The 12,054-nt window shown below is 50.5% G+C and overlaps 1 protein-coding gene across 1 annotated transcript; it reads right to left on the bottom strand.

The window, feature by feature from the left end:
* Positions 1 to 3,956: 3,956 nt before the first annotated feature.
* LOC309452755 (olfactory receptor 14J1-like) lies at positions 3,957 to 4,889 on the bottom strand (the record flags this gene model as incomplete). Its single annotated transcript, XM_082077416.1, has 1 exon — positions 3,957 to 4,889. One exon carries the CDS (start codon positions 4,887 to 4,889, stop codon positions 3,957 to 3,959), a length of 933 nt encoding a protein of 310 aa, XP_081933542.1.
* Positions 4,890 to 12,054: the final 7,165 nt, after the last annotated feature.

The raw sequence follows: 12,054 nt of genomic DNA, 5'->3' as shown, positions 1-12,054 counted from the left end.
GAGCTGCTGGATCATTGGGCTGAGGCCAGTTGTCTGAGGTTTAACCAGAACAAGTGCCAGGTCCTGCACTTGTGTCACAACAACCCCAGGCAGCGCTACAGGCTCGGGAAGAGTGGCTGGAAAACTTTCAGGTGGAGAAGGATATGGGCGTGTTGGTCGACAGCAGCTGAACAGGGCCCAACGTGTGCCCAGGTGGCCAAAAAGGCCACCAATAGTATCCTGGCTTGTGTCAGGAATAGTGTGGCCAGCAGGACTAGAGAAGTGATAGTGCCACTGTACTTGGAACTGGTGTGGCTGCACCTTGAATCTGGTCCTTATCATAAGGACATTGAGGCACTAGAGAGAGTGCAGAGGAGGTGACGAAGCTGCTGAGGGGCTGGAGCACAAGTGTGATGAGGAGTGGTTGAGGGAACTGGTGAGTTCATCTGGAGAAGAGGAGGCTGAGGGGAGACCTTATCACTGTCTACAACTGCTCGAAAGGAGGTTGGAACATGGAGGGTGTTGGTCTCTTCTCATGACTAACAAGTGATAGGACAAGAGGAAACGACCTCGAGTTGTCCCAGGGAAAGTTTAGATTGGATATTAGGAAAAAATTCTTCCTGGAAAGGGTTGTCAGGCATTGGAACAGGCAGCTCAGGGCAGTGGTGGAGTCACCATCCCTGCAGGGGTTTAAAAGGAGTTTAGACGAGGTTCTTAAGGAAGATGGTTTAGTGCTCGAGTCAGGTTATGGCTCAACTCGATGATCCTGAGAGTCTCTTCCAACTGAAATTATTCTATAATTTTATGATATAGCTGGAAAATTCTTCTATCACTTCTTCTCAGTGCTCTTCACATACCTGCCTCTTTACCTACAGTCCTGAAAGTTTTCTAATTAAGCACACAAGTCTTGAATACCAGGTGTAAATGACTGAAGTGACATGGCGCTATCAGTCTGGTCTGATACCTGCCAGTCCCAGGCAAACACCTCAGGTACACGGGGCCTCTCTCTTGAGGTTTGCACTGGGTGCTTATAGTGAGACCATGGAGCTCAGCCCGAAAACATGAGAACTCCCCTCAAAACTGAAAACCAAACCAACCCAACAACAACTACAAAAAGAACAACAATCCCCACACTCTATTTTTTGATCAGATGAAATAATTCAATATTTCCAATAAAATGCCTGCGAAATTTCTATCCTGCCCAAATATGAATTTTCAGAATGTGTATGGACTGTGGGAGATGAAACATTGGCCTTTCCCTGTGCTTTCACTGCCAGAACTCTGTCTATCACTACGTGTATTTAATCCCCTGGACATCCAGGAGTTTCCACCTGTCCTTACCCAGCTCACCGTGTCTGAACTCATCTCTTCAGAAGCCTGTCTGGACATTTGCACTTTCCATCACTCCCCAGAGGTTCTTCACCTCTCACTCTTGGCTCATTCAGAGCCTCTCAGCTCTCACTCTGCTTTGAGCTTCAGGCAGGTAAAGTCTTTCAGCAGTTGCTCTCATACTCCCTACAGGCAACTCTTGAGTTATGGCAACAGACCTTGCTGGAAACTACTTAATTTAACCATAGAACTGACAAACATCATTAAGTTCTATTGTGTGTTTTATTTTGTTTCCTCTAATTAAAAATTCCCTGGTGCCTGTTTACTTGCAGTTCTCTGAGGAAACATGAAATAATTCCTGCGAAGAAGCTGTAACAATCAGGTGCAAACTTCAGTGCAGAATCTGATGTAAAGAAATGTGCTGTATATCCCAGGGGCCAATGAACAGAACAGGGAGTTTGGGGAGCTGGTTATAGATTTCCTGCGAACAATCTGAGTAGAGAAACATTCTTCACAGAACTGCTCTGTTTATTTGACACCTTTTAAGTCTCCTCTGCCTGTATTTTTTATTTTCTTGTTCCTCCACCTCTTCCTTCTTCCAAAACGTTTCCAAGGGAAAGATTCCTAGAATTACAGAGCAACTCAGGTTTGAACATCATCTTGTCTCACTGTCCTGCTCAGGGCAGCGTGACCCAGGTGAGGTTGTCCAAGGCCTCTACCCAGCTTTGCACCATCAACTAAGGAGCTGAAGGTTCACTGTGTCACATCATACAGGGGGAGAATAGAGACGTTCAACAGCGTTGGCCCAAGTGCTGGTCCCTGAGGGATTCCACTGGTAACTGGCTCTGTGGGCACTTTGTACCACTGGTGACGTTTGGGCTTCATCATCCAGCCAACTTCCCATCCAGCATCCACTTCTTTACCCAGAGAGCACCAATCACATTATAAGAACACCACAGGAAACCATGTCTGACACCTTGTGTAATTCCATGTGCACAACATGCCTTTGTTTCCCTGCCCATGTGGGTTCAGCAATCCCTTCCTTGTTTTCCAAGTGCCTGGACACGGCTGCAGGAAGACTTGTCTTATTTCCTTCCCAGGGACAGAGGTAGGCTCACTAGCCCATAATTCTCCCAGTTCTCATTCCTGCACTTCTTGAAGACAGGTTTGACATCTGCCTTTTCCAAGGACCTGAATACCTCTCTGGTTGCTCTGACACATTTGAGACCACAATCCAGACTCACGGGTAAGGACAACATAGCAGACAAGAGCATGTGAGATTGATCTGTCTGTGCCAGTGAGGTTTGTTCTGGAGTCACACACAGAAATGTCAGTGTCTGTCAGGTGTCCACATCTGAGCTGGCCTCATGGGCTCATTATGCACCCAGGGATGTTCAGAGACAGAGTCTGTCCCTTTTACACACAGAGGCAGGAGTCACAGTGCCCCTCTGGCCTCCTGTTGCCACTCCCAAAGGACGGGAGACACCTCAGCCCTGTGGTGTGTCACCTGCACTGCACTCATCTGACATGTCCCACGTCACGAGGAATGGACACAGGGACATTGGTTAAAGGAAGCATGTCCCAGTGCTGCATTCAAACAGTTTCCATGCAATGTTATTCCCAATGAGAAATGACCTTGAGACCCTGTCTGTCCCACAGGCCATCATGGAAACCCAAGGAATAGCTGATGGTGTTTGTGCTGACCCAAGTTCATGTCAACTCATGTACCTGTCCTGCATGCTCACATCCCATCTGTACAATGCAAACATGGATTTCTGAACTACTCATTCAGTGTAATTCCATGGAGGGACAAAGACCTCTGAGCTGGGGTGAGAGGCCAGTGCTGGAAATGGTGGTTGTGAGGGGCCAGTCCATTCTGATTGACCTGGGGCTCCTTCCATGGGGTGTCCAGTGCACAGCGGCACAGCCCAGCCCCTGCTCTGCTGGTCCTGCAGGTCTCTGGAAGGAGTCTGGCTGTGAGAGGACACTGCTGTGTGCCAGCCCTGCACACACACACTGTGCAGCTGCACACTGATGTTTCATCTGTGGCCACTTCTGTAGGAATAAGCTTGGGAGAAACTATGCAAGAAGATATAAACCATCATGCACTGCCCAAAGAAGATCACTTTTCATTGTGCAAGTACTGTTACTGAGGCCACCTCTGTCACAGCAGTGCCCATTGCCTGTCCCTGCCTGCGCTTGCAGGACTGACACACAGCAGGACGGTGACCAAGCTGCCAGAGCACTCAGGTCTTGCACCAACACAAGGGATGAGAGGCGGAGTGTGGGAGTGGAACCAGAACAGCTCTGGAAGAATAAGCGCTGCTGCTCCCTGGCAGGGCTGACAAGCCAGAGCTGTCTTCCCCTCCACCCATGCACAGGAACTGTCCCTGCAGCTCTAAAAAGCCCTTGCAGGAAGGATATATTGAAAAACAAGTCACTAAAGAGCCCTTTATTCTGTTTAGAGAGAAGGAGAGCACTGTTGCACATTTAAGCAGCCAACAGTTAGAAAAGCCAGCAATGAATTAAAAAGGGGTTGACAACATTATCACAATAAGAAAACAACCAACAACACCAGAGAATGCAGTTGACAGGCTGGGCTTGTAATTAGCTACATTAAAACTTCTGTATAGAAGAAGATGGCCAGTTTATTGCTTCAGAAAACAGAAGGATATGAGTTTCCACAGAGCATCCTTGAGCTGCTGGTTCCTCATGCTGTAGATGAGGGGGTTCACTGCTGGAGGCACCACTGAGTACAGAACAGACACCACCAGGTCCAGGGATGGGGAGGAGATGGACGGGGGCTTCAGACAGGCAAACATGGCAGTGCTGATAAACAGAGACACCACGGCCAGGTGAGGGAGGCAGGTGGAAAAGGCTTTGTGCCGTCCCTGCTCAGAGGGGATCCTCAGCACGGCCCTCAAGATCTGCACATAGGACACCACAATGAACACAAAACACCCAAAAGATAAACAGACATTGACCATCAGAAGCCCAAGTTCCCTGAGGTAGGAGTGTGAGCAGGAGAGCTTGAGGATTTGGGGGATTTCACAGAAGAACTGGCCCAGGGCATTGCCCTTACACAGCGGCAGTGAAAATGTATTGGCCGTGAGCAGCAGAGCATTGAGAAACCCAGTGGCCCAGGCAGCTGCTGCCATGTGGACACAAGCTCTGCTGCCCAGGAGGGTCCCGTAGTGCAGGGGTTTGCAGATGGCAACGTAGCAGTCGTACGACATGATGGTGAGCATAGAATATTCTGCTACTATCAAGAATGCAAATGAAAAGAGCTGTGCAGCACATCCTGAGTATGAGATGGCCCTGGTGTCCCAGAGGGAGTTGGCCATGGACTTGGGGACAATGGTGGAGATGCAGCCCAGGTCGAGGAGGGCGAGGTTGATCAGGAAGAAGTACATGGGGGTGTGGAGGTGCTGGTCCCAGGCTATGGTGGTGATGATGAGGCCGTTGCCCAGGAGGGCAGCCAGGTAGATGCCCAGGAAGAGCCAGAAGTGCAAGAGCTGCAGCTCCCGTGTGTCTGTGAATGGCAGGAGGAGGAACTGGGTGATGGAGCTGCTGTTGGACATTTGCTTTTCCTGAGCATGGGGCGTTGTCATGAGAAAAAAAAAGACAGTGAGAATCCAGGGCAGAGTTCTCTGACAAAAATCAAACCAGCTCCCATACACCATCCCCTGTCACACACAGACACTATTTTGTTTTTCTAGGAGTACCTTTTTCAGCACTGTGGCTGCAGCCCTGCTTGGGGCTGGAAAATGTGCAACCAAGAGCAGGGCCTCTGCCCATGGGCTGTCGATAAGTCAGCCCAGCTCTGCAGAAGTGGGGCCACGGGTACGGTGGGGACTGTCCTGGTTCTGCTAACACAGAAGGGCTGTCAGCACTTGCTTTCCCAGTGATAGGGAACAGAGACGGTGAAGGCATTTTTTTACACCTCCCCCCATATTCACTGCAGAGTGTACTTGGGTGTCAGAAACCCTCAGCATTTCTGCTGCACTGAGGAGAACAGAGCGAGTCCTGCAAGACCAGAGGGTGCCTGTGGGTCAGTGCAGAGTGAGGGCAGCTGGTCTGTCCCTCTGTCTTGCTCCAGCTGCCCTGGGCTGGCACCTTTCTGAGATGGGGGCTGATCACACTCCCATGTTACCCTGAAAAGCCACCAGGCACCGCTGAAAGCAGAGGGATCCACCTCAGACCATGACATGTCTCACCCTTCCCTAAGGTCTCAGCACCCCACGTTTAGTCCAGGACACACACGGATCATTCCCCAGCCCCACAGACTGCATTGCCACAGCCCCACAGGTCAGAGCAAAGCTGGGACACGTGTGCCCATGGACACACCTGCAGGAAAGGACCCACAAGATCAGGCTGTGACTCTGCAGCTGAAACTGCCATCCCCAGAGAGCCTGACAGCAAGAACAAAATCCCAACAGCAGTGACCCAGAGCAGGGGAGCAAGAAGGAAAATGCGGTGAGGGTGGGTGTGAGAGAGGCCAGGGCAGAGGCAGCCGGGCACTCAGACAGCGTCACCCTTCCCCAGCTGTGCAGCCACCTCCCAGACACCAACATTGCCGGGCAGCTGCTCTCAGCCCCTGTGCTCTGCAGAGGAACTGCAGCTCTGGCTGCACAGGAGCTGCTCCATGCGTTGGAGCCCCCGGCCCTGAGGGCAGAGGCTTTGCTGGGTGGGACAGGAGGCCAGGGGGCTGCTCACAGGAGGGATCTGCACTGCAGGGGATCACAGGGACTTTTCTCTGTTCTCCCTCCCATAACAATTCCGGGTTCCGTTTCCTCTCATTTCTGATCATTTCCCTGCTGCCTGGAGATTCTCCCTCTGGGAGGTGTTTCCCTGTCCATGTCTCTTCCCTGTCAGTGCTCACAGACCATCCCACCCTCTGTGCCCTCCCCCTGGCCCTACAGATCCTGCCTGTTCACAGGGCACTGCCTGGGGGCATCTTCCTGTCTGCAGGCTGGAAAACAGGACAGGCAGACTAAGACTGACGGGTCCAGCCAAAGTGATGCAGGTGCTGTGCACAGGCAGAGGGGTGGTGAAGGGATGTCATGAGCCTTCTGGCAGATGTACTGATCACTCACAGTTGCAGTTCAGGAGTGTCAGTGACTTGTTAAAACATGAGAGCTCATTTTGCATTTATCCTTTCACACATGCCCCTCCGCACCCCTCCAACTCCAGTCTTGGAATAGGAAACTGAAAGGACAGACTCAGATAACCTCCTTCTCTTTAAAGTAATACCTGTACACAAGCGGCAGAAGGACCCTTCCCTGCTGGGGGTCACTTATTCCCCACAGTTTCTCCCCTCCTTATTGTTGGGATCTCCCCGGGCAGGCTGAGTGCTAACCCTGGCAGGCAGCAGAGTCCCTGCCCGGCATAGCCCTAGGGTGCAGGGACCCTGCTCTGCAGGACAGCCCTGAGCACCCCTGGGTGCTCCCCCTGCAATCACCCGCAGCAGAAGGTGCCATCATGCCCTGTCCCTCCAACAGTGCAGCAGGGAAACGCTGGTCTGGAGTGTGTTCTTCTCTACAACAGAGATACTGTGAGAGAGACCTGACAGATCCTGCAGACTGTGTCATGTACCAGCTTTAGGAGATTCCGCCAGGAAATGCAGCTGCATTGTCCTACATGCAGAGACTTACCGTCTAAGTACTGTGAAGACTGATCTCTCAATGAGCCCTCAGCAACCGACAACCCTATATTGCCTTTCCCTCTCTGTGCCTGGCTCCTGTGCCCTCGGTGCTGCAGGCAGAGCCCTCAGCCCTGCTGCGTGTGCAGAGGAGCTGCTCCTGGGCAGAGCTGTCTCTCTGCAGCGCTGCCGCTTGCCATGAGCTCCCTGTGTCCCAGGAGCCCAGCCCAGCTCAGCAGCACAGGAGCAGCCCATGATGTCCCTTTCTCTGTCCCCTCTGGGCTCCTCCAGGTGTCCCTGGGGCTCCAGGAGCACATCCTTTGAAACAACCTGAAGTAATCACTGATTTTCATTCTCTTTCCTCTGAACAGACACATCATTGTGTTCTTTGTATTAAACAATGAATTAGTATGAGAATCAACTTTTCTTGTCCCATCATTAGACAGGACACCAGGAATGTTACAGCAAAGGATCTAATTCCTCCAAGCTGGGGGAGGAATTTCTTATGTTGAATGAGTTCAGGCATTTTATCCTGGTTTTATACTCCCAGGTGTAGACAGACATTCATCAGTCTTTGGCCATTTCATGTCTGTGCTCTGAACTCTTGGACACTTGGTACCAGGTTTCTTGTGCAGGTCAGAGCTGGGCTGGTGCCACAGCTGGGGTGGTTCAGCCCAGATGTGAGGCAATGTCCTCAGCCAGGGACCTGACTGGGGCAGCTGGAGCTGTCAGTGCTGCAGACAGAGCTGTGACACGGATGGAATGAACTGCCAGGCAGGGTGGCAGAAGTGAGTCCATCTGGTCTGCAAAAACAGCAGCCTCCAAGCACAGCAACAGTCCAGATCAGAACTCAGTCTAGACCTGGAAGGCAATTCAAGGGCCCCATAATGAGCTGTTACTACTGCAGGAACAGTTAAAGGAGAAACAAAGACACTGTGTGGCCACTGATTACTTTAAGATGGTAGAAAAATGATATTCTCTGTGTCTCTTGTCCTCCACCTTCACCAGCAAGGTCTCACAGGTCTCTGTGACTGGAGGCAGAACAACCAGGAGGCAGAACAACCAGCAGTGGATGTGGATCAAGTCAGGGTTCACTGGCACTAACACAATCCTCTCCAGTCAATGGGACAGCAGGGGCAGCATCCCAGGAGCTGGGACAGCAGGACAATGTTACAGTGAGGCCACTTTCGACCACCTTGGAAAGCTCATGGAGACTGGGGGGACTCCCTGACCACTGGCAGCTCTCACACAGTGTGTGCACTTTTCAAAATGGCCCATGGGTGAGCAGGGGAACTAAGGGCTGTGCCCCAGAGCATGTCCACTGGGACCCCATTTCTGGGTGTCTGGAAGAGAAGGTGACGGGGTTTACCCAGGGCAGGTTGTGTCTGTCCATCCTCTTTGCTTTCTGTGAGGAAAGGACAGGGTTGTGGATGTGGGCAGAGCAGTGGTGGTCTGTTACCTGGAAGTCAGCAAGGAATCCAGCATCATCCCCCACAAGGTAGGATATTATGGTCTGTGTCAGTGTGCAAGTAGATGAGTAAAAAGCAATCTGGATGGTTGGGCTTGGAAAGGTGCTGTAGAAAGGGAGAAACTTTCCAGTCATGAGGACAGTCAAGCACTGGAAGCTGTTTCCCAGGAGTGCACAACCCATCTGTCTCAGAAAGTGACCAAGATGTGCTTGGATAAAGCCCTGAGCAATCTGGTCTGACCCTGCTGTGAGCAGGAGGTTGGTCAAGACACCTCCTGAGGTCCCTTTGAGCCTGAATGACGCTGTCCTTCCTTCCCCTTCATGTTTTCAAATTAGGGAGAACTCTCAGGTTCTCCCTGAGCACAGAAGTAATTCACATGAGGTGCAGGGCTGCTTTACAAGTGCCCCCAAACAGTCCTGACCACATCTTTTCCATCCTTTTTCTTTTTCCCTGAGCCAAGACCTTATTTTTTGCTGTCCTGATGCCTCTCCAGAAAGAACAGCCCATGTTGTTAATCCTTTCAGAGCAGGTTGTTCAAGAGGTGTCAGCATCCATGCAGAGAGTCTGCACATCAACCAGACACAAATCCATCATTATAGAAAGGAACACGAGGCACTTGCCCAGCTCCTTGCACCCAGATATCAGAGTGACATGTCTGCTGAGATTCCCGGGAACACCTGAATTGTAAGTGCAGAGCATGTGGGTCCTGGTTGGGTATCCTGGCTTGTCTCCTGACCCATGTGGTGCTTCAGGCTGTGAAGAGAATCAAAACCAGCCATGTGACTGGGGTAATTCCATTTTACACGTGTCACACAGGGCAGATGAAGGGAGCTCAGAAATCCAGACTCTGCTGCACGGTTGGGACTGCAGAGACTGGAAATGCAGGTGACAGTGTGTTTCAGTGCACACACATAAAGATTCTGGCTTCCTTTGGCCTTCGCTCTGACCTGGGATCTGTTCCTTGGCCTTCTTTGTCTCAAAAAGAAACTGTTCTCCTATGCAACCTCCACATCACACCACATAAGAAATAATTAAAAGGTAGAAAAATAATGAAAGAAGCACAATTTGGGGGTAATTCAGTCCAAGAGGTGTACTCTTTAAATGATTAAAACAAAAAACAGGTGAGAGAAAAAGCATTGTTCTAAGAAATTCTTTCAGGATCAAACTGCTGAGGTGTAGTAGATGCTTGGAAAAGCAAGAATGACTGTTAGGACTGAAATTAAAGAGATTTAAATCATCATAATCATCAGTGAGAATGAGGAGTTCCCTGTTACTGTTACTAGTGACAGCACCACTGTTCACAAACATCCTCCAGATCATCTCCATTTTTCCTGGGCTCCAAAGCTCATCCTGCTCAGAGTTTGACAGGATTGCTGCAAACCCCTGTGACCCAAATCTCTACAACTGTCTCTGCTCAACAGTCTTTTACCCCAGGAAGGGGAAAAGTCCCAATGCAGGAACCAACCCAGTGCCCAACCTGCCTGGAGAGCCAGGACAGTTGTGCCACACAACAGCAGCCTCTGAGGGAAGCTGGAGGTGATGAAACTGAAATGGTTTCAACCCAAATCATAGAATCAGAGAATCATGGAATCATTTAGGCTGGAAAAGACCCTTAAGAACACGGAGTCCAACCGTAAATCAAACACTGCCCAGTCCACCACTAAACCATATCCCAAAGCGCCACATCTCCACATCTTTTAAACACCTCCAGCAATAGAAGCTCTAATCCTGAGCTGGCAGGACAGCACTGGCTGCAGCTGGACATAAGATACTGGTCATGGCTGTGAGTTCAGCCCTCGCTGGCAGAATGTCTCACACCCTCACTGAGGAGGGCAGGGGGCTGGGAGATGGGAGCACGTTTCACTTTCCAGATCCCAGGACAGAGCCCAAACCATCCTGCCCTTGGACTCTGGATCCCATTTCCTGAGATGCAAAGCTGGTGGCCTTCTGAGGATAATCGTGTTAAAGGTATGAATAATCCTTCAAGTGTTTGTGTAATATGTCTAGGAATATCAGTCGTATATGCTTATATTTACATATCTGTAAAATAGTACACTGCATCAGTGGTAGCCCCTCTGGCAATGACAATTAAATAGGTATTTGCACTATAAGGCTCCATACCCCATCCACAAGCACACATCTAAGTGGTTCAGATGAAGGGTGGTGTGGCAAACGTCACCCTTTGTGTCCCCAGGTGATGGACACTGCTCATGTGCCTCTGCAGAGAGTGGCAGGAGCTGGATCCCCTTCTCGGGACAGACTTCTTCCAGGAGAGACACAGACACAGGGGGAACTCATCAGGGCTTTACGGCATTTCACTCGGCATCAGTTTTGACAGATTGGGTGCTGTCCTGTGACTGCCCTTTCTGCACAAATGATCATGCAAACACAACCATTTAGTAAGACATGGTCATAAAGGGCTGTTATGGACAAGAAAGCTCACCGTGAACTCTGGAGAGAGCGAGGAAGTTTATAATAAGCACCAGGAAGAACCAAGAAGCTCGAGGCCTCTTCTAAAGAACGGGAGGCCTGAGCAGCCGTGATTGGCCATTGTAGGTGTGGGAGAGGGTCAGGGCATGTCAGGGAGAAGCAATGAGATGGCTGATGGCTTCAGTGAACCCTTCCAGCCATGTCTGAGCCCAGAAATGGAAAGCAGTTGATGTCTGCGGGTGGAGGAGGAACAGGAGGAAGATCTTCCTGGGAATACAGAAGGAAGAAAGGCCTCTCTTGGGCTAATAATGTATGGCAGTGCCATTCGCATGCTGTGGGCATGGCTGTGCCTGGGAGATGGGGAATGGCTGCTGCTGGGGTGGCTGTGCTCAGTCACGGCCCATGAGCTGACCCTGCTCTGCTCCTCTCTTACACTGCCCACACTTGGATGGTCCTCAGGAATCATCCATGAACCTGGTGGATGCACGAACCTCCTGCAGTGATGGGCTATGGATCCAAACAGGGGATTCAAGCAAGTTTGGGACTGGGACACTGAAGGTGACTGCTGACCATAACCAGGTGTATGAAAGAAGCTGGATGAGTTGTGAGGATCTCACAGGCATTTCCAACTCCACAGAAAACCAGAGCCTTGCAGTTAAAGCAACAGGAGTTGACATTAAACCCACCCCCAAAACACAAACCACTCACAATGACCACAGGAAAAACCTTGAAAAACATTGGAGAAAAATCTAACAGGTCCCAGGGATCAGGGCTCAGCCATTCTGGTGATGAACAAGCATCAAGGGCTCACATGGCATCAGAGCCACGTCCACATGGCCCTCACCACCTGTAACCAGCATCTCCAAGTCTTCCCTTCACCAGCCCCCAGGGACAGGGACTTCCACTGGTTGTTTCCTTCACAGCTGTGTCAGTGATGGCCCTTCATGGGGTCCCAAACACCCTCATAACTTGGGGTTTGTTTCTGCCTTTCACTTCATTAGAGGTTTGTTCATTCTCTCAGTAGCTGCAGTTCAGGCTCATGGCAGCAGAGGGCTCACTAACATCTAAAATGCTCTTACGAGCCAATGCTCTCTGCATCATTTTCCTAAAGACTTCAAGTCGGGTGTGGATGATTAGAGAGATTTCAGGAATAGCCAAACAGAGAGCATTTACACAATAAATAGCAATTAAGCCAAATTTCTTCTA

This window comes from Streptopelia decaocto (assembly GCF_964273445.1).
Source record: "Streptopelia decaocto genome assembly, contig: HAP1_SCAFFOLD_129, whole genome shotgun sequence".
Classification (NCBI taxonomy): Eukaryota; Metazoa; Chordata; class Aves; order Columbiformes; family Columbidae; genus Streptopelia; species Streptopelia decaocto.
This window is presented reverse-complemented; position numbering and strand designations above follow the sequence as displayed.